General features: G+C 39.0%; 3 protein-coding genes across 3 annotated transcripts in view; 1 reads left to right on the forward strand and 2 right to left on the reverse strand.

The window, feature by feature from the left end:
- LOC134666117 (blood vessel epicardial substance-A-like) overlaps positions 1–18319 on the forward strand; it is a 54002-nt gene extending 35683 nt beyond the window's left edge. The window contains exons 7-9 of the mRNA XM_063523269.1: positions 14426–14599; positions 17096–17316; positions 18130–18319. Of these exons, the coding sequence (XP_063379339.1) occupies positions 14426–14599; positions 17096–17295 (374 nt within the window). The 3' untranslated portion in view covers positions 17296–17316; positions 18130–18319. The remainder of the gene's footprint in view (positions 1–14425; positions 14600–17095; positions 17317–18129) is intronic.
- Positions 652–4625, reverse strand: LOC134666114 (uncharacterized). Its single transcript, XM_063523266.1, has 4 exons — positions 3514–4625; positions 2906–3084; positions 2025–2197; positions 652–1125 (listed from the first exon to the last, which is right to left on the reverse strand). Exons 1-4 carry the CDS (start codon positions 4481–4483, stop codon positions 741–743), a joined length of 1707 nt encoding a protein of 568 aa, XP_063379336.1. The 5' UTR covers positions 4484–4625; the 3' UTR covers positions 652–740.
- Positions 6469–11858, reverse strand: LOC134666366 (caspase-6-like). Its single transcript, XM_063523505.1, has 4 exons — positions 11591–11858; positions 10880–11058; positions 9934–10106; positions 6469–6706 (listed from the first exon to the last, which is right to left on the reverse strand). Exons 1-4 carry the CDS (start codon positions 11748–11750, stop codon positions 6487–6489), a joined length of 732 nt encoding a protein of 243 aa, XP_063379575.1. The 5' UTR covers positions 11751–11858; the 3' UTR covers positions 6469–6486.
- Positions 18320–19405: the final 1086 nt, after the last annotated feature.

Below are 19405 nucleotides of genomic sequence, written 5' to 3' on the forward strand. Positions count from 1 at the left end.
TATTATGCTTTTATCGAATATCGAATGATAACATGTGGATTAGTCTGTTCTTTCTTTGAAATACTGTTTTTAGAATTAAATGGGCAGTGTTGTTTAAATCATGATAAGATATTATCAAGTATTATTTCAGAAACTTAACAGGCCATTTTTCTTTTCGTTGTACGTAAGTATTGACACTTTTTCGTAAAATGCATAAAATAAATTTTAGAATACTTTCCCATTGCTTTTATTTTCTATCTTGTGATGGAGAAGGAGGCTTAATTAGGCTATCGATCCCGATAGTTTTATTCAATAAATAACTTCTTTAAATATTCTTAATCTCAGTCACAGGTCCTTAATTGTTTCCCGGTTATGTATGAAAATAAGGTAAATGCCTGGGTTACCATCTTTTTACATTAATCAATATTAATATATGAATTTTGGTGTACAAATTCCTACGATTTGGTTCAGGTACAATTTGGGAACACAATTTTTATAAGTACACGGATTCAATATCTATTTATCATATTTTTTTCTGGCAATAGAAATTAAAATTGTAGAGTAATGAAAAAGTACTAGGATGACCCAAATTATCTGACAATTCTACAGCGCTGACTGAGCATGACAATAATGATTATGTACTGTACACTTGTACAGTCAAAATGTGTAAATGTATATGTAAAGTAAAAAAAATATTATGTGTAAACTCAAAGTAGCTCAAACCTCTCTTATAGTAAATTAGTTACATTCATTTCTTCTCCCTAATATGTAACGTGTAAAGTTTGATATCTATCTGTAAACACGCCTATTACCCTCGGAGTACTTCCTTCAGGCGCTTTTACTAAACTAATTCGATCAAATTTTTTTCTACGCCGAGGCATTCGAGAAAGTGTTTCCATCAGCTCGTTTTGCCACTTTTCCTCTTTAGATTTTTCAGATTTATCTAAACTAGAAAGTGTTTTCTTCAGATATAGCTTTTTGAGTAATGTTGAGGTAACTACTGGCATTTGCTTGGCCCCTTCATACTCCATGTGAGCAACGATTGTTCGAACCCTTCGGCACAACTTCTCGAAGTGGTCTGTGGCGGCGTGCAATCTTATTTGCACACAAAGTGTTTGTATGAACCACGTGCCCTCTTCAATCACTCTGAAAGATTAGTTATAATTAAATAGTGTGTAGTCGTCAGTGTAATACACAGCTCGGGTCATTTTGGAAGTTTTAATAATTTCAAAAACTGTAGTAGATAAAGTTGGTCAAGCAGATTATGTCAGTAGAAAAAGGCGGTAAAGTCAGTAGAAAAGATTGAAAAATGCGCGATGGGATATCGTCTCATAGAAAATTTTAATTTCGCGCCCTTTTCTACTGACAAGTTTTGCTTGACCATCTATAATATATGCAACTTTTTTTTTCATTATCGTTTTTCTGAATTCTTTTTGACTATGCGCACAAATTGCCTTTACGATAAGATCTACCTGAAAAGTACACGGCCCAGTTTTCCTAAGGCACTTTTTGTATGAAAATATGGGCCCTCTCTGTGTTTTTGTATAGCGGTTTTAGGAGATCTATTTCGACTCATGTTTTCTGATTTGTAATTTATATTTTATTCCTTTCTAACAAGTGCATATGACTTAACAAAATGTCAATTTCATTTTATTTACTTTTTTAACACGAGGGCTATGAGACTCGAACTCGACTCGAAGCATGAACGCTTGACGCTGACGCCACAAATGTAAGGCGGGCGACGCACGTCCACGTTCATGACTAGGGTTTGCAATCCGGATCCGAAATGTATGAAATTAGTTGGATCTGGATCCGGATCCGCGGATCTTCCCATATTTCGGATCCGTCGTGCAAACCCTATTCGTGACGCTCGAAGCCAGCGTTCCGTGACCGAGGCATAACGTGGAGCCCACGCAGCATGCCCCGCTGGTCGCCTCGTTTGAGCCATGCATGATTTCACACAGTTTCCACCCTATAACTCAACGCGTCGCGTTATGATTTCTAAAGACAAGCATCTACTGTAAAACTCAGTGAGTTTAACTCACCTGATAGAGGCTCTTCCAAAGAAAGAGCTATGAAACATGATTATATCTGAGTCCATGGGCCTGCGATATTTCTCTGTTGGTAATACAGCATCTAGTTCCACAGTCTGAATAGGGTCATGTACATTTATGGTTCCGGCTTCTACAACTGAAGCCGGTTGTGGACCCCGGCATGCCTGCAAAAATAATAGTTCATTATTGCAATGGACGGGAAACGACAATTTGTGCATGAGCTATTTATTCTGGCTTAGTGCACGAAGTGAAACTGAGTCCGACAAATGAAACGAATTTGACCATAATGAAGATTTTCCCGTACTATTTTTGCTACAAACAGCATTTCCGAGCCTTTTGAAGTTTCTGCAAGTTTTCTATACGAAGTAAAAGTATAACGAAAATCTCTAAATATTTTTTAAGTTTACGTATTTTGAGTTCTTTTCGCGTAAACATACAAGATTTAAGTACTACCTTTATTCAAGCCAATATATACCTATTCGTTATTAGGTTTAACTTCTATGAATTTAGATTGAAAGTAAAGTTCTGTTTCCTTTTTACGAGTTTGACACTGCGATATTATGTATTTGCTAGCGACCGCATTAGCTACCTCACAATGCATCTCCCTCGCTCTGACATTGCTGCAAGCGAGATGCACTCCGTTTGAATTGATGCAGTCGCTAGCGTTTTATGGCCGCATAAAACTTGTTTTGTTTGTTTACTACTACTACTACTAAAACTCATGGTAAGGCTAAAGATACTTACTTTAGTATAATTTAGCCGTCGTAAGTAGTGCGTCGTTGTCCAGTTGGACCACAACGCCAAGCTAAACTGACTGATGCCACATACTCGGAGGAAGGCTAAAATAGTAAACTAAAGCGTAATACCCTTACCTGAATTAAGAATATGATTGGTTTAGCTACCAAGGTGGGATTGAGACGAGCGTCAAAGCAGGCGATGACGTCTCTTTCGCAGTAACGTGTGTCAAATGCTGTTAAATAGCCGTGGTCTTGTCCGTGAGTCAGAATTGCCACGCAAAGGCAGCCTCTGGCACTGAAGTCCCTTCTACTAACTAAAATGCACAAAACAGGCTTAAGATGGGGTACTATTGACAACTGGTGATCGCCTAAATTGGTCAAGTTTTTCCAATGGTGTTATATCTGTAATATTAGTACCTATTATAATAGTTCTAATAGTACAAGAAAATAAAAGCTAGTTTAGTAAAAGATTATCGATATTAATTCCTTGTAAATAAGTGTATACCGACACGCTTTAGGATTTGTACAGTTAAATAACGTTGTCTTTAAAAAATTGTCTCCGATTACCAGATGTATGCTTATTGATATAACATTTTTTATTAGAAAGGTTGACTAAGTATGTGTAGATTGCCAGAAATTTTTATTTGTTAATTTATTTTATTTTGTTAGCAACGCCTTTGCGTTTTTATATCCTGTATAATACAAAAATGTAAGTACATAGGTACCAGCATATCGTTACTTACATTTTTTCAATTCCGTGAACAAATCATTTACTGTTAGATCATTGTGAGTTGTCACATCAAATCGAAATTGTTTAAATGTACTCTCTAATGCTGCTACATCTAAAGCTGTGCCTCGTCTTTTCGGTCCGCTAATAAAGTTTTCGTGATTGAAAATAATCATTTCATTTCTTGTGTATTTCTCTAATTCATACGTTGTTAATTCTAAATCTGACTCTGATGAGTTGCTTTTTTCAGGTATATCTTCACTAGGTCTATCATTGTAACTTTTGTTTTCCAAAAGTTTTTTAAACTTATTTCTATCAAGCTCATCATCGGACTCTTTTTTACTGTCGTAACCAGCCTCTGAAGTAAGTTGCTTTTCAGATTCTGCTGTTGGTTTTTTAATATTCATGCGATGCGATGGTTTAGGATTAGTAGCGAATAAGTTTCGGGCTTCATTAACCCCTACTTTCTTTCCAAGTGGTATAATGTCATTGATAGACTCTGATTGATTTTTTGCAAAAAATCGTTCTTCAAACGATTTTATAGCAAGCTCATGAGGTGTTTTTTCTATAACAGAATCAGTCTCTGTGGTAAGTTTGTTCTTAACTTCGGGTGGTTTGTCTTGTTCATTTGTTGGTGTTGATAGTTTAGGAATAGCGACAGATGACTGTAATTGTAATCCATATTTGTCATTTATGTCTTTTTCTTTCTCAATTTCTGATGGTTCTCCGTGGTCTATATCAGTCATACCATGCCTCGATTCAAATCTTCTAGGTGCATAGAATCCCTTTCGTCTTCCTTGCCATGATTGCAATTTTCTAGGTTCATAAAGACCTTCTTGTATTACGAGATCTTCTAATATATTATCTGGTTGTACACAGGCGTCCAATGTATTTATATCAGCTTTGTTTATATTTTTCGAACTGAAACTACAATCATCATCAGATGATAGAGATGCTTCCAGGCTCACATTGAATGCGTGACTCATTTCACTTTCAGTTCGTATCTACAATTACAAATACAACAATGCTTGACGTTGGGTTAAGTTTCGTTACGTAAATATTAAGGTAAACTTTTTGTTATTTTTATGGAATCATTTTTGCACTTGTTAATGTATAACGAAAATTACTTTATATAATGTATTTTTTTAATTTTAAACGTTGCAACCGAGCCACGCACGCGTATGCATTGTATTGAATGCGGACAACAATGAAAGATAAGATACGCTTGTATCAAAGATAACAAGTGTATTAGTCAGTTATTATTGAATTGCGAATAAATCGGAAGTACGTGGGGTAAACTGAAAGTTTTTAAGAATAGAGAAGACTGAACTTATTTGGCCCTCACTATTAAATAGTCTTATAAATTTTAAAAATTCACTATAAATTTTATAGGTATGTTAACGCGTGCTTTTTAACCCATTCTGATCACGCGTTAACATTTTCATTCTGATAAAATCATCCTAAAATGGTGTAGAGGTCTTGTATGAAATTCAAGAGGTAAGGATTCGCGTAAGATATTTTTTATTTTTTGCACAACTACGATGTAAACTTTTGAGATTTGCTTCTGTAGGTATGTTCATCCTTTAAAAAACTAACAAAGCGATTTAATTAAGTTCTTAGTGTAACCCCTTGTACGAGCTAGTTCTCGTGTACCAAGTGGCTTTATTAAAAAGTCTATTGTATCTCTGTTCTTGGCTGAACTCAAACGAAAAAAAATTACTCAGGTTAAAATAAGAATAAAACTCAAAATACAATTTTTAATTTGTCAGCAATCTGCAAATGATAACCGAATGTCATGTTTCTCAAAAAAATATGAAGAGATTTTTTGTTCCAGGAACTTTCAGTGTTAGGTATAGAGACGTATGTACCTAATACATTCGAAGCGCGAATGATTAGATAGTATTAAAATTGATAGGGGAATTACCTGGCTATTCTGCAGCGTTCAGAATATTTAAAAAGTTGTACGTTATTGCACAAGCATAAGGTATACAATTGAATTACTTACTTTTCATTTTCAAACCAACATTCGATGTACATATGCTCACCTCGTAGTTTAATTAAGCACAAGTAAACGCTATTTTTTGGAAGTAAACACAAATCCGCGTGATCGAGTCAGTCAAATCAAGTCAATTGTTCACGTGATTGCATGGCGATGACGCGGCAGTTTTCATACACCCCGTTAATCGAAGCACAACGAAAGCCTTTGAAATGCATTAAAATCTAGTGTCCGTTAGCTTAGCTGGTCGGATGTACAATTTGTAAGTAAATTGGGGTACTTTCCCATTTGTGCAAGGTTTAAGTTTCCTTAATAAACGCTTTTAGCTGTAGGTAACAGCGCAATAACAATATTAAAATTCGGTTTGAAAGTACCATTTGAGCTCTGAGTATTGTTTAGACATATCGGAAAAATATTAGTTGGAACCTCTCACTTGCGGCTCGTGAGCCCCCCTAACTATTTTGTATGTAGGTAATATTGTCAAACAAACGTCAACTTCGTTAACTACTATATGGCCCTTGGCTGCTAAAAGGTTGCCGGCCGCTGATCTAAAGATTCTAAAGGATGACCCCTCGATGACTCACGTTAGACCGGTCCTCACTCCGAGCCGGGAATGGCACCAATACTTGGATGTTAAAGAGTAATTTTTTCGGGTAATTGTTAAGTAGGTATTTATAGTAAAAAAAACGGTTTAAACTTACAACAGGGTCGTTACCCTTTTGATTTAATTAATTAGTCAGTGTAAGGTTTCACCAATTTATCTGTCGCCGTTAAAACATTCGCAACATTTTATTGTACGGAAAATGTTATAGTTCACTGCTGAGTGGCGTTGATCAGTATGTCAATTGTGGTCGGTGCACCCTGGCCCTAAGTCGAGGGCCACGAAGAAAACATTATGATCGAATTCGTTCAAGGCGCCTTTATCGAACGAATTCTACCGAAGTTTCTTCAATACTGAGGCATAAGAGAAAGCGTTTTCACCAGCGCTTTTTGTTAAATTTCATCTAAGTCTGAACTAGAGGGTGCCTTTTTAAGATAAAGCTTTTTGAGTAATGTTGAGGTCACTACTGGCATTTGCTTTGCCCCTTCATACTCCATGTGAGCAACGATGGTTCGCAACCTTCGGCACAATTTTTCGAAGTGGTCTGTGGCTGCGTGTAGTCTAATTTGCTCGCAAAGTGTTTGTATGAACCACGTGCCTTCTTCAACCACTCTGAAAATAAAATTATGTTTAAATTATGACGAATCATCAGTGTGTTTCAAGTGGAAGTATATAAAATGGTGTCAATTGTTGTTATTGTCGTTGGCAAACTGGATTTTGATATAACATTGTCGAATGTGGTGTATGATAATGATGTAAGTAACTAAATGTACGGCCTCAGTGGCGAGTGTCTATCGTGGCCTCGAGATTTCTATTTGAGCAGCGCGCACTAAGGACGCTCACGTGCATTTGTTTAACATAAATAATTAAATCTATCTATACATCTATACATATAATAAAGCTGTAGAGGGTCGAAAGTCTGTACATGGAAGATATTTGAAAAAAAGTTGGCTGGGGATACTTAAAATCGATAACAGAACACGTTCCAACAGTTTTTAGAATTTTTGTCTGTTTATCTGTTTATCTGTTTGTCTGTTTATTTGAACGCGCATCACGTGAAAACGGCTGAACGGATTTTGATGCAAACTTTACTAATCTGTCGAGAAAATCTCCGGCCAGGTTATAGGCTATAAAAATTCAACCCTTAAAAGGGGGGCTAGCCACAACACTAGCTTGATTTAAGTTTGCCCCTAAATCTTATGGCGTTACTTAGGAAGGAGGGGCAAACTTATTTCAATTATGTGCTACCACTTTTGAGTACCCTGGTAAACTAACAGATGGCGCTGAATTTGATTCGTAGTGAGATGAATAGCCACCGAAGAAGGTTTTTATTGCCAAATTAACTCAACATCAACAAATTTAATTGAATAATTATGTCGGTTTAATAATATACAACAAAATTAAACGACAGTAAATTAATTACCCCTCATTGCACAGTGACATCTTTTTCACGACCACCCAAAAAAAAGAGAGAGAGAGTGTATTGTGTTTTCAGCGTTCGTGTTTGTATGTAGGTATGTATTTATTTATCTGCATGAGTTTCTTTATTACACCTTAACTTCTGAATGCCTTAACCTTAGCTCGACGTACGTGCCACGCTGTACGCTTACCAAAGCCGGGCGCCGAAGGCGCCCTCATAGTCAAACCTTCGGACCAGTGCCGGATCAACCAATAAGCAAAACAAGCACGTGCTTAGGGCACGTTCAGGGGGGGCACCAAAATGCCGGGTTGAAAAAGTAGAACAAATTTAAAGATAGGGACAGACACGTCGTTTTTACCACACGATATTTTAGCTGTCCAAAAGCTAATTTGCAAAAATAATGGCGCGTAATTCTTTGGGAAACAATCGGTAGCAGTAGAAGAGTCGTGATTACATGCATAGATTCGATTTCAACCCACTCTTTTGCGGTGCGGCGTTAGGTCTTATGCGAGGCCTTCTGCATGCCTTACGGCAAAGTTGATCTTCTGCCTTAAATACACTTGGGCGTGGATCCAAATCCAAGCGTTCCTCTTTCGCAGCTGGGCCTACTGCCTTGCTCACACAGTTGGTCAATTCCAAGCTCTGCTTTCTTGCATCTTTTATGCATGAAAACAACCTCACTCAAACCCTTAAATATCGAGCCTTAGGCTGATAGAAAACTGTCCCATCCCTTCTTTGTATGAAATCCTGGATTCGCGCCTGGTTGGGACTAAAAGTAAAATTGCGTTTTTTATATCAAAAATTTTCGCGCTCGCTTCGCTCGCGTTTTCAATCACTTTCTAAGATATGATAAAGGTGACATTCGGGTGGCGACTGCAGCAGCATTACTCTGTTACAACGTTACTGCTGCAGCACTGTCAATTTTCGTGATAAAATGATGTGACTGATTTCCATACTAAAAGTAAAAATGTACAACTGTCTATCAAATTGCGTTTTATATCGAAAAATTTTCGCGCTCGCTTCGCTCGAGTTTTCAATTACATTCTAACCTAAGATATGATAAAAGTGACATTCGGGTGGCGACTGCAGCAGCATTAGGTACTCTGTTGCAAAATTACTGCTGCGGCACTGTCAATTTTCGAGATAAAATGATGTGACTGATTTCCATTCTCAGCTGTAATGCGGCAATGAACTTCACTCAAGTTACCAAAAAAATAATGTAATCTTAATGACCCTATTAGGGAGAGGGGGCACCATGGTCTAGAAATGCTTAGGGCATCAAAATATCTTAATCCGGTACTGCTTCAGACTTAACGCGACGTACGTGTCGCGCTGTGCGCGTTCCAAAGCCGGGCACCTTCGGCGCCCTCATACTAAAAGAATCTGCTGTAGCCCAACAACGTGGCGCGCTGCACGCGGTCCAAAGCCAGGCGACTTCGACTTTCTCATACTAAAAGAGATGTACGTGACACGCTGTATGGTTACCAAAGCCGGGCGCCTTCGGCGCCCTCATACTTAAAGAGTCGGGCGTAGACCGACGTACGTGACACACTGTGCGTGTTCTAAAGCCGGGCGCCTTCGGCGCCCTCATACTCAAAGCGTCGGGAGTAGTCCAACGTACGTGGCGTGCTGTACGCGTTCCAAAGCCGGGCGCCTACGGCACCCTCATACTAAAAGTGTCGGGCGTAGACCGACGTACGTGACACGCTGTGCGCGTTCCAAAGCCGGGCGCCTCCGGCGCCCTCATACTCAGAGCGTCGGGCGTAACGTACGCGTTTCAAAGCTGGGCGTCTTCGGCTCCCTCATACTAAAAGAGTCGGGCGTAGACCGACGTACGTAATACGCTGTACGCGTTGCAAAGCCGGGTGCCTCCCTCATACTCAAAGCGTCGGGCGTAACCCTACGTATGTGACACGCTGTACGCTTGCCAAAGTTGGGAGCCGAAAGCACCCTCGTACTCAAAGCGTCGGGCTAAGCCCGACGCACGTGGCGCCCTGAATGCGTTCCTTCGGCGCCCTCATACTAAAAGAGTCGGGAATTGCCCGACGTATGTGGCGCACTGCACGCGGTCCAAAGCTATGCGACTTCGACTTTCTCATACTAAAAGAGTTGGGCGTAGTCGGACTACTACAAATCGCGCTTTAAAAAGTATGAAACGCTGTATTTTTAGTAAAAAAATACAGCGTAATGTAATTTACTATTTTTTATATATTTAGAAGCTTACTGACACAAACCGAATTCCACGCGGGCGGAGCCGCGGGCACAGCTAGTAGTAAAATAAATAATTTAGCCTATATACGTCGTAATAACAGAAATAACGAAGTCCCACAGTAAGCTCAATATGGACGCTTAATATGGACGCCGCGCCGCACGCCCCGCTCGAGCGTCCACTCAGTTTGCTAAAATGCTAAAAACTCACCTAATAGACGCTCTTCCAAAGAAAGCGCTATGAAACATGATTATATCCGAGTCCATGGGCCTGCGATATTTCTCTGTTGGTAATAAAGCATCTAGTTCCACAGTCTGAAAAGGTTCAGATACATCTTTGCTTCGCACTTCCACAACAGAAGCCGGTTGTCGACCCCGACATGCCTGCGAAATGAAATTTATGTTGTAGGTAATATACTTTTCACCACACCAACTCGGAAAGGCTTACTTTGCACTTCAAAAACTGATAGCAAAGTTGCATTTTATTCACATGTGAGGCAAAGTAATCAAATGCAAATTTTGAGTTGTTTTCTTATGTTTGCTGGTAGATTTGACTTTTAAATGATGATTTTGGATGATAAATATTTAATAACATTCATTTGGATTTGATTTGGTTTGTTTTTGTTTGATATTTTACATTTAATATTTGCTTCGGGTTGGTGTGGTGAAAAAATTTGTGTTTCACTCGGGGGCAAATTTTGTTTAACCTTCGTGCTTTGAAACCCTCGCAATGCTCAAGATTCCATTTTTCGAACCACTTGCTACGCTTGTGGTTTAATTTTGGAATCTTTCGCTTGCTCGGGTATCAATATTAGCACGAGCGGTTAAACAACAACTTTGCCCCCTAGTAAAACAAATAACTATTATTGGTAACAACGGTAACTGAACGATCTAAAAGGTTTGCAATATAACTCTTTTAAACTCTCGCATTTGGACCCATATTTAATCAAGTGTATTTATACTTACCTATTTCTTATGAGGCTGTGCGAAGTAAGTTCAAACTAACTTAATTAGTATTATGTTTTTCTAAAATCGAAATCCACATAAAGTGCATCATGGTCTGGTTGGACCATAATGCCTATGCCTGGCGTAAAATGTCTGCTGCCATATAATTGGTTGCAGGTTACGTACTTACATTATAGCGCTATTATTCTCACCTGAATTAAGATTATGATGGGTTTTGCTACCAAGCTGGGATTGAGACGAGCGTCAAAGCAGGCGATTATGTCTCTTTCGCAGTAACGTGTGTCAAATGCTCTTAGATAGCCGTGGTCTTGTCCGTGAGTCAGGATTGCCACGCAAAGACAGCCGCTGGCACTGAAGTCCCTTCTGCTAACTGAAATGCACAAAACAGGTTTGATAATTGGTAATCGACTAAATTGGTCGAATAGTTCAAAGGGCGTTACATTTGTAATAATTCTATTACTCATAATTACAAAAACGATAAGTCCTGTTAGAAAATGATTATCGATATGCATTTCTTGGAAATAAGTATATACTGACAGGAACTGTACGATTAAATAAAGGTGCCTTGAGTACTGTAGGAAGTTAAAATTCAAGTACATTTGTTGATATGTGTAACGGATATAAAATCTTCTCAATAGAAAAATTTGAAATGTTGACCAGTGTAGGATTGCCACAATCCATATTTCGTCGGGTGACAAACAAAAGTCACTAACTAACACCATTGAAATTATTGGACAATAAACCGTGTTACAAGTGTAATAAAGTGCATTGTTACTTTAATTTTTTGATAGTACTTAGTGACTTTTGCTTAATTTGTGTTATTTTGTTTTTTACGTTTTATTGTCCTGTATTCATTATTCATTCTACACGTTCTAATAAAATTTACCAGTATCGTCACTTACATTTTTGTAGTTCAACAAACAATTCTTTTTCCGTTAGATCATGGTGAGTTGTCATATGAAATCGAAATTGTTTAAATGTATTTTCTAATGCAGCTACATCTAAAGCTGTGCCTCGTCTTTTTGGTCCGCTAATAAAGTTTTCATGATTAAAAATAATCATATCATTTCTTTCGAATTCCTCTAATTCATACGTTGTTAACTCTAAATCTGACTCAGATGTGTTTCGTCTTTCCGGTTTACCTAATGCCTCATGATAAATTTTGTTTAGGGTTCTTTCCAAACTGCATTTAAACTTATTTCTATCAAACTCAGTATCAGAGCCTGTCTCGTTATCGCCAGCCTCTGAAGTAAGTTGCTTTTCAGCTGGTTGTTTTTTATCATTTTTGCTTCGCGATAGCTTAGGACTAGTACATAATAATTTTCGGGCTTCATAAACCCCTATTTTCGTTCCAAGTGGTATAATTTCTTCGATAGGTTCTCTTTGGGTTTCTCCAAAAAAACGTTCATCAAACGACTTTAAAGCATGTTCATGAGATGTTCTTTCTGTAACAGAATAAGTCTCTGAGGTCAGTTTGTTCTTTACTTCTAGAGGTTTTGTCTGTTCGTTTGTTGGCTCTGATAGTTTAGGATTAGCATTTAATAATTTTTGGCGTTCAAAGAAATATAGTCCACGTTTTTCTAATGCAGCGCATGAGTGTAATTGTAAACCATATGTGTTATTTATCTAGTTCTTTCTTAATTTCTGGTGCTCGAAAGGGGACGCCGTCTTTATCAGTCATACCGTGCCATGATTGAAAACTTCTAATAGGTGCATTGTATCCCCTTCTTATTTTTTGCTGTGATCGGAATTTTCTTATTTCATAGACCTGTTCATCGGAGGCGAGATCTTCTAATGTATTGTCTGGTTCTACACCATTTATGTCAGCTTTATTTAGTTTTTTCGAACTGGAACTACAATCTTCATCTGATGATTCAAATAGAGATCCTTCCAGATTGAATACTTGGCTCATTTTAACTTTTAGTACGTACCGACAATTACAAATACAACAATGCTTGACGTTGGGTTAAGTTACATTACGAAGATAAAAACTAAAACTTTTGTTATTTTGATGGAGCAATTTCTGTTGCACTTTTTTATATATACGTGTAACAAAAATTATTTTAAATAAAGGTTTTTCTCATTTTAAAATGTTGCAACCGATCCACACGCGCGTATGCATTGTATTGAATGCGGACAACATTTGATGATAAGATACGCTCGTATCAAAGATAACAAGCGGATACGTCACTTATTTTTAAAATTCTATTTTTACAATGAATTCTATAATCCTACACATTCAAAGCGTGAATGATAAGATATTGTTAAGTATTATATGGAAACTTAATAGGGAGTGTTATTTCCTGCGACACCGCGCCGGGCATTATTCTGAGGGCACTTAGCGCATCCCTGGTTTCCGATTCAGTGTTGCCACTTGCAAATATCGATTTGTTTAGACTTTGATTTCGCCGGGTAACACTGACGAGTCGCGCCGCGACTTTGAGTTCTCTACGCGGCTGTTGCAGTCGCGGGTACAAGTTATGCTACGGAAATCGACAGATTTGACAGCCGCGGGAATGGCGACTCGAGTCGCGGTCTAAGTCGCGGATGCAAGATGTGCTAGAGGTGCTGGTGTCAGCGATTATCCCCTGTATGCTAGAACCGCCGGGCCTTAGACGGTTCTAGCTGTGGTTCTAGCACATCAATCAATCACCGACAGAAAAAACAACGGGTTGCACTCCGGGAGTGCCGACAGAAGTGAAAACTCAATGACTAGTCCAAAATGTCTGCAGCACTATGTATAGTTAATTGGCCCATCCTCCTTTGTATTGAAAAACTTTAGTTCCGAAATTGCTGGCCAGTGAGCTTAAATTTTTAGCGTTAATTGTTTAAAATTCGAATAGAAATTGTAAAGTTACCTTGCAGACCTCGCATATAAACATATTTGGTCATGATATTTTGAGTTTTATTCACCAGTACTAGAGTTCATTTTTATTAGCGATTTCATCAAGATAGAGTGATATAAAGTTAGAATGTAACTTGGTGATCCTTGATGATTAGAACATTGAGCTTTATTGCTTAATATAAAAGTCCAGTTTTAAATAATTGACCTCATTATGATACGTTATGACTAAAGTTCTTTGGTGAATAACATTGTCCGTGGCACATGAGGTCAGCGTTACGTTACGCGTTACGCTGTATCGAGTTTATCATTTTTTCCCCACCTCAAAAAGTGCTCAACGCCGCTAAAGAAGTTTACACTTCAAAAAAAACAACGGGTTGCTCTCCGGGAGTGCCGGCAGAAGTGAAAATTCAATGACATTACTAATAGTTTTTCAATCAGGTCACGTGTCCGTCTTACAAAGCGTCTTACGTCTTACGCTATCGTGAGATTAACATTTTTTCCCCATCACAAAAAGTGCACAGCGCCGCTAAAGAAGTTTTCACTTCAAAAACAAGGGAACAATTAAAAATAGCCATTTGCCATGTAGCTACTATTTAGGGTGTTCGTAAATTACCTCTAACTACCTACCTCCAAGTTTCGGATACGATACAGCCGCTGTAGAATCAAAAATCGTTAACAAAATATCAACTGACCAATTGTAGACCTTATTCTAACGACTTAGGGATTAGGGTTGGTCACTGAACTGTGCGGTAACTATGTCATTATTTTCTTTGCACTTGGCGGCTAAGGTTAAACTATAATTATAGTTGTGAACTAAAATGTAAGCTAAAATTGTGTCCTATATTACTGAATAAAGATATTTGTATTTGTAACTATCCGTTTCACGTTCCAGGAAAAGACATAACCCTTAAGCTGTACTCAGTGAGCGAAGGCCTGGGTGCAGGGCCGTCGGACCGCGACGCCGAAACGGCGCATTTGACGCGCTCGGCCAGCGTCGATGCTGTACATGAGGGTACACGCGGACGCCTGCGCAGCCTCGCGTGGCGTACGCGCTCCACCAGCAAGAGTAAGTAGGCCTTTTGAAGAAAGATCTTCAAATCAAGAGTGAACAGGCACCTTCTGGGCGAGCTCGCTCTATCGTAGACCACGTCTACGCCTCTGCTAGTCTGTAGCCATGAGTAAGCCCATTCATAAAAAAAAGATAATACCTCCCAACTCCCTTCTTTTTAGGATTGGTAGCAGTAATAAAACACTTTATTGTACAAAACAAGTAACTACATAACACGACAGAGAGAATAAATACAATAAATGTGTAAGGCAAAACTTATCCCCTTGATAGAAACTAACAATTTTTTTACAAAATGGAACTACTGCCAGGGGTGCGAATCTCCTGACTTCGGCCAAACTCGGCTCCGCTCGGCTCAGCATTGCTCCGAGCAATTTTTAGGGTTGGCACCACTTGACTTCCTTTTGCGTGCACGACCACAGATAAGATAATCACTTGAATTTTGACAACCCTAAATAGCCGAAAGGGATAGTGTCATGTATTAAAAAGGGATAGCAACAAACATAAACTTGCTGTGCCCGCCCACCGCCTCCGTAAGGTTAGTACGTCTTTCGTCGGGAACTGTACACGTTTTTATAACAAAGTCCCCACTGATGTAGTGAATTTACCACTTCACAAATTTAAGTCGCACATTAAGCGCTCCTTGTTAAGTAAGAGTGACATTCCATTTCCAACTGCAGCTGCAATACTGTTCATTTTACTATGGAAACGCGTCGCTGTCATTGTCAATTTCCATAGAAAATGAACAGTATTGCAGCTGCAGTTGGAAATGGAATGTCACTTTAAGGCGTACTACACTGTAAATGATTTTATAAACGATAGAGATGCTTTTAAGCCGGTAGCTTGATTTCATTAGTATAATAAGAGTTAAATAAATATTGTTTTTTTTTTACATTGTGAATTAAATATGCTAGTGTCCAGTAGAATTGACACATGAGACAATGATGTTCTCGCTTGATTATATTGTTTAATGTAATTTTAGTTTTGGACACTTGGAGACCTTATACATCTCTAAGTACATATTTATTTATTTGATTTTTATTTTTGATTGTACATACCAATATTTTTAATGTTTCTGACACTTAGAGACCTTTACATCTCTAAGTCAACTTAGGCTAGTAATTATGTGAAGCTATACTGTCTTTTTATGTAACATATGAGCACAAAATGCAGTGTCTTACAGCTACATGTTATTACTATTTAATATTAATATAGGCCGGTAGCTTGAACATGTCATGCTCGCTTAAAAGTCTTTGCTTACGGTGGCGTCGTTGATCGGGTCGCCACTTTCCCGAATGAAGGTTGAGGGAGACGATGGCTGAGATACGCGTCATACTCGTGAACGGGTGCTGTTTGTGGAGACTGGTCTGTTTAAGCTAACACGAGCTATTATACATACTTAGTAACTTAATTTTTATTAATTAATTACAGTGAGACGCCTCATTCTGTTCTCGTATGTTTCTTTTCTCTTAATGAATGTATTAATTATACAGGATATTGACTCTTGGAGACCCTATACATCTCTAAGGATAACTTGATAAACTATATAATCTTATAGTTCTGACACCTAGAGACATTTACACCTCTAAATATTATAGATTTTTTTGTGTGTGTGTTTTTTATCTGTATTTTGTATGTAATTCGACATTAAGAGACCATATACATCTCTTAGTAATTGTAATACGTTAGATTGAATTGTTAGTTTTATTTTATAAAATTGTTGATGTTATTATTTTTGCTTTTATGTAAATTCAATGTTGACGTGTAAAAGTGCCCTTGTGGCCTATTTGCTGAATAAATGTTGATATTTGATATTTGATAGTATGATTCGACCCTGAACCGCTGTCAAACTTCGGTTTTGTAGGAAGCTTCCTTTCTGTACGGTAGTACTATTATTTATTCTGTGCTACTGCACAAGATAATCATTATAAGCCATCATTTAATGGCCACCAGCACACTTCATCAAATGTGGCTTTCAAAGAACAAATGCTTATTCTACAAAATTACGAAGACTACATCAGCCAAATGACTATAGGTGTGTTAACAATAAAATTCACCGAGTTACTTGTCCGAGCGAGTGGTGAAGCAAATGATGAGGCAAGTAGCTAGAGATCTGTTTTTCCTGCGTCCACATATTCGCGTTCGCTATTCCCCTCGCCTAGCATATATAAAATGCAGCATGAAGTACCTATAGACTTTCAAGAAATTAATTAATTATTCAGCCGGTTTGACAAATCAACCAAACTACATAGAAAAAAAAAAGATCCCAACGAGCGTCTCCTTTTAAGGCCGAGCCACACCGGCTTGCGTGTGTGTGACGTGCGCGTGTGCGTGCGCTAAAATGCTGGAGCCGCACACGCACACGTCACGCAAGCGGTGTGCCATCTCTCATAAGGATCTGTATAAGTACTACAACGCCACACGCGCACGTGCACGTCACGCACACGCAGCCGGTGTGCACATGCCTTTAAAGTCACAAAATTGTCTTGTTTTCAGGCAGCTCATACTTCCAGCCAATGGTGGCGCGGCAGTTCCTCAAGCAGTCGCCGTTCGGGCGCGGCGTGCCGCGGCTGCTCGCGCAAGCCTCGTCGGCGAGCCTGCAGCCGCCGCGCCGCCGCAGCCCGCCGCGGCGCGCGGCATCCTTCCGCCGCGGCAGGGAAGTCAAGTTCGCCGAGGCGGCGCACGAGATGGTGTGACAAGGGCCGCGGCCCCAGCAGGTACAGTTTTATCCTCACATACAATTCTGTGGCGAGTTTCCTCTGCGATCTGTGAGGTCAAGTTACTATGGTACTCTTCAAGATTCTCACTAAGATTCTGTGGCAAGAATCCTCTGCGAGTCTATCACGGGGCCTCTTTCTGTCGCGGCCGGGAAGCCAAGTTCCCCGAGGTGTACGAGACGAAACCGCGGCTCTGTAGGTACTTCTCGTATAAAATAATTAATTAAATTAGATTAAGAGTTGACAAAAGTGCACTACTTTTGTAGATTATCGTGGGGTTAAAAGCAACGTGCTTATACACAGAGTCGTAACTCATTACCTAACTTGCATGCATGCATGTTGCAACTTTCTCACTTTATTTTTACTACCCTATCGGGCATCAGCACGTTGATTTTGGTTCTACGCTATTCCATATTCGAGCGATTGAGAGGCAGATAAAGAAAATTTCGAAGTGTGTTTTTCGCGGTAGGCCCTCAGTGGTCCAGAGTTTCTCATTATAGTTACGAACGTCAGCTACAGACAAAAACAACCACCAAGAAGGAGGTTAGTTGCCCAAACGGAAACTATATGTACGTTTCAAGACATCTTCCTTAGGTCACGAGCGACGAAAGCACTTAATTTTTCTCTAATTTATATGTAAGTTTCTAAAAAAAAGTACCTTATTCCTTTATTTTTTGTAATATCTTCCGTCACTGCCAAAAACACAAATTTGCGAAGAAGAGACGAATTCCCAGCCTCGATTCCATTGTCTAGATTTGTTAATACCCATATCTGTTCTAGATATAACTGATGATGTTTCGTTATTGACTTCAGGAGCTGGAGCCGCTGGTGACGCCTCACTCATCGCCCCTCACACCCGCGCGGTACCCCTGACCGAGGAGCGAGCGAACGATTAACACCACGGACTTTTAAAGGCTATCACAGTGGAATTGTGAAACACTATGTTATAGAACAGACGGAAATCTCTATTTGTTTAAGATTTTGCTTTTGAAGATATGCCCACGCCACCAGTAAAGTTTCACATTCAGCTAACGTCAATTATTTGCTATTGAGATCATTGAAATATTATTACTACGTAACTGCCACAGAGAATCAGTACTTTCCGCCATGAGTTGTTGTCGCCCGACGACAAACTACGGAAGTGGAGCGTAGATCTCGCGACATAAACGCGTAAGCGCCATGAATTACGTGGCGCTTACGACGTTTTGTTTGCGTGGTACAGGTTGCGAATTTCATTGTTTGGTATGGCTTCTCTATAGTAATAATAATTCGGTGATTCAGATAAATGTTAGTTGAATATGAGAGCGTACTGGTGTGTGGCTGGTTTGAATGACTGATCTATTACTGTAGTCATTTTGGTTATACATTATGTAGATGCCAAGTTGATTTTATGAGCAAATACGTTTAGAGTCATAAATGTGACGTCCCACGGTAAAGGTACCTTATGGCGGTTGGCGCTTACGCTATTATTAACGCCGCTCCAATATGATTGCAGCGCTATGCGACGTAAGCGCCAGCCGCCATAAGGTACCTTTTGTCGTGGAACGTCACAAATAGGTACCCTATTTTAGAATCGGAAAGCTGCTCCATTTATTTGTTTTAACAGCGATCCCTGCCTTGAAATTTTGATAGATGAAGATTAATTTAAAATATCCATATTCCATTATTACAAAGAGCTTCCTGCAACAGGTACCTTTAGTGTAAAAGCTGATTCGTTCGCTCGACGCCCAGTGTGACGTGTTTAGTACATCGAAATAGAATAAGTTAAGAACAGTAACACCAAATAAATTACTTCGAAATAAGATTGACGTATAATATACCTAGGTACTCCGATTAGTACTTACAAAAATATTATCACATAAAGTTGTGCGTGGTAGCGCGACATTTAAAACCGAACATGTGTTGAGCGTTTAGCGTTACTCTTCCATACTTATTATATTTCGGTGGTTTAGTGATTCTCTAGTGATATTACGTTTGTTAGACGAGTGCGTCTGTGTGTGTTAGAATAGGCTAATCGTAAACGTGTATTTAAGTTACTGCCACCTCAATCAGCACCCTGAACAAATGACATAAAACAGAGCAAAATTAT

Source organism: Cydia fagiglandana, chromosome 7 (genome assembly GCF_963556715.1).
Source record: "Cydia fagiglandana chromosome 7, ilCydFagi1.1, whole genome shotgun sequence".
Lineage (NCBI taxonomy): Eukaryota > Metazoa > Arthropoda > Insecta > Lepidoptera > Tortricidae > Cydia > Cydia fagiglandana.

Coding starts and splice junctions, on each gene's coding strand:
- LOC134666114 (XM_063523266.1), bottom strand. CDS start 4,483: ATGAGTCACGCATTCAATGTGAGCCTGGAAGCATCTCTATCATCTGAT. Junction 3,085..3,513: donor GTTCACGGAATTGAAAAAAT/GTAAGTAACGAT, acceptor TGTGCATTTTAG/TTAGTAGAAGGGACTTCAGT. Junction 2,198..2,905: donor CAATCATATTCTTAATTCAG/GTAAGGGTATTA, acceptor TTATTTTTGCAG/GCATGCCGGGGTCCACAACC.
- LOC134666366 (XM_063523505.1), bottom strand. CDS start 11,750: ATGATTATTTTTAATCATGAAAACTTTATTAGCGGACCAAAAAGACGA. Junction 11,059..11,590: donor GTTTGTTGAACTACAAAAAT/GTAAGTGACGAT, acceptor TGTGCATTTCAG/TTAGCAGAAGGGACTTCAGT. Junction 6,707..9,933: donor TTTGGAAGAGCGTCTATTAG/GTGAGTTTTTAG, acceptor TTTTATTTTCAG/AGTGGTTGAAGAAGGCACGT.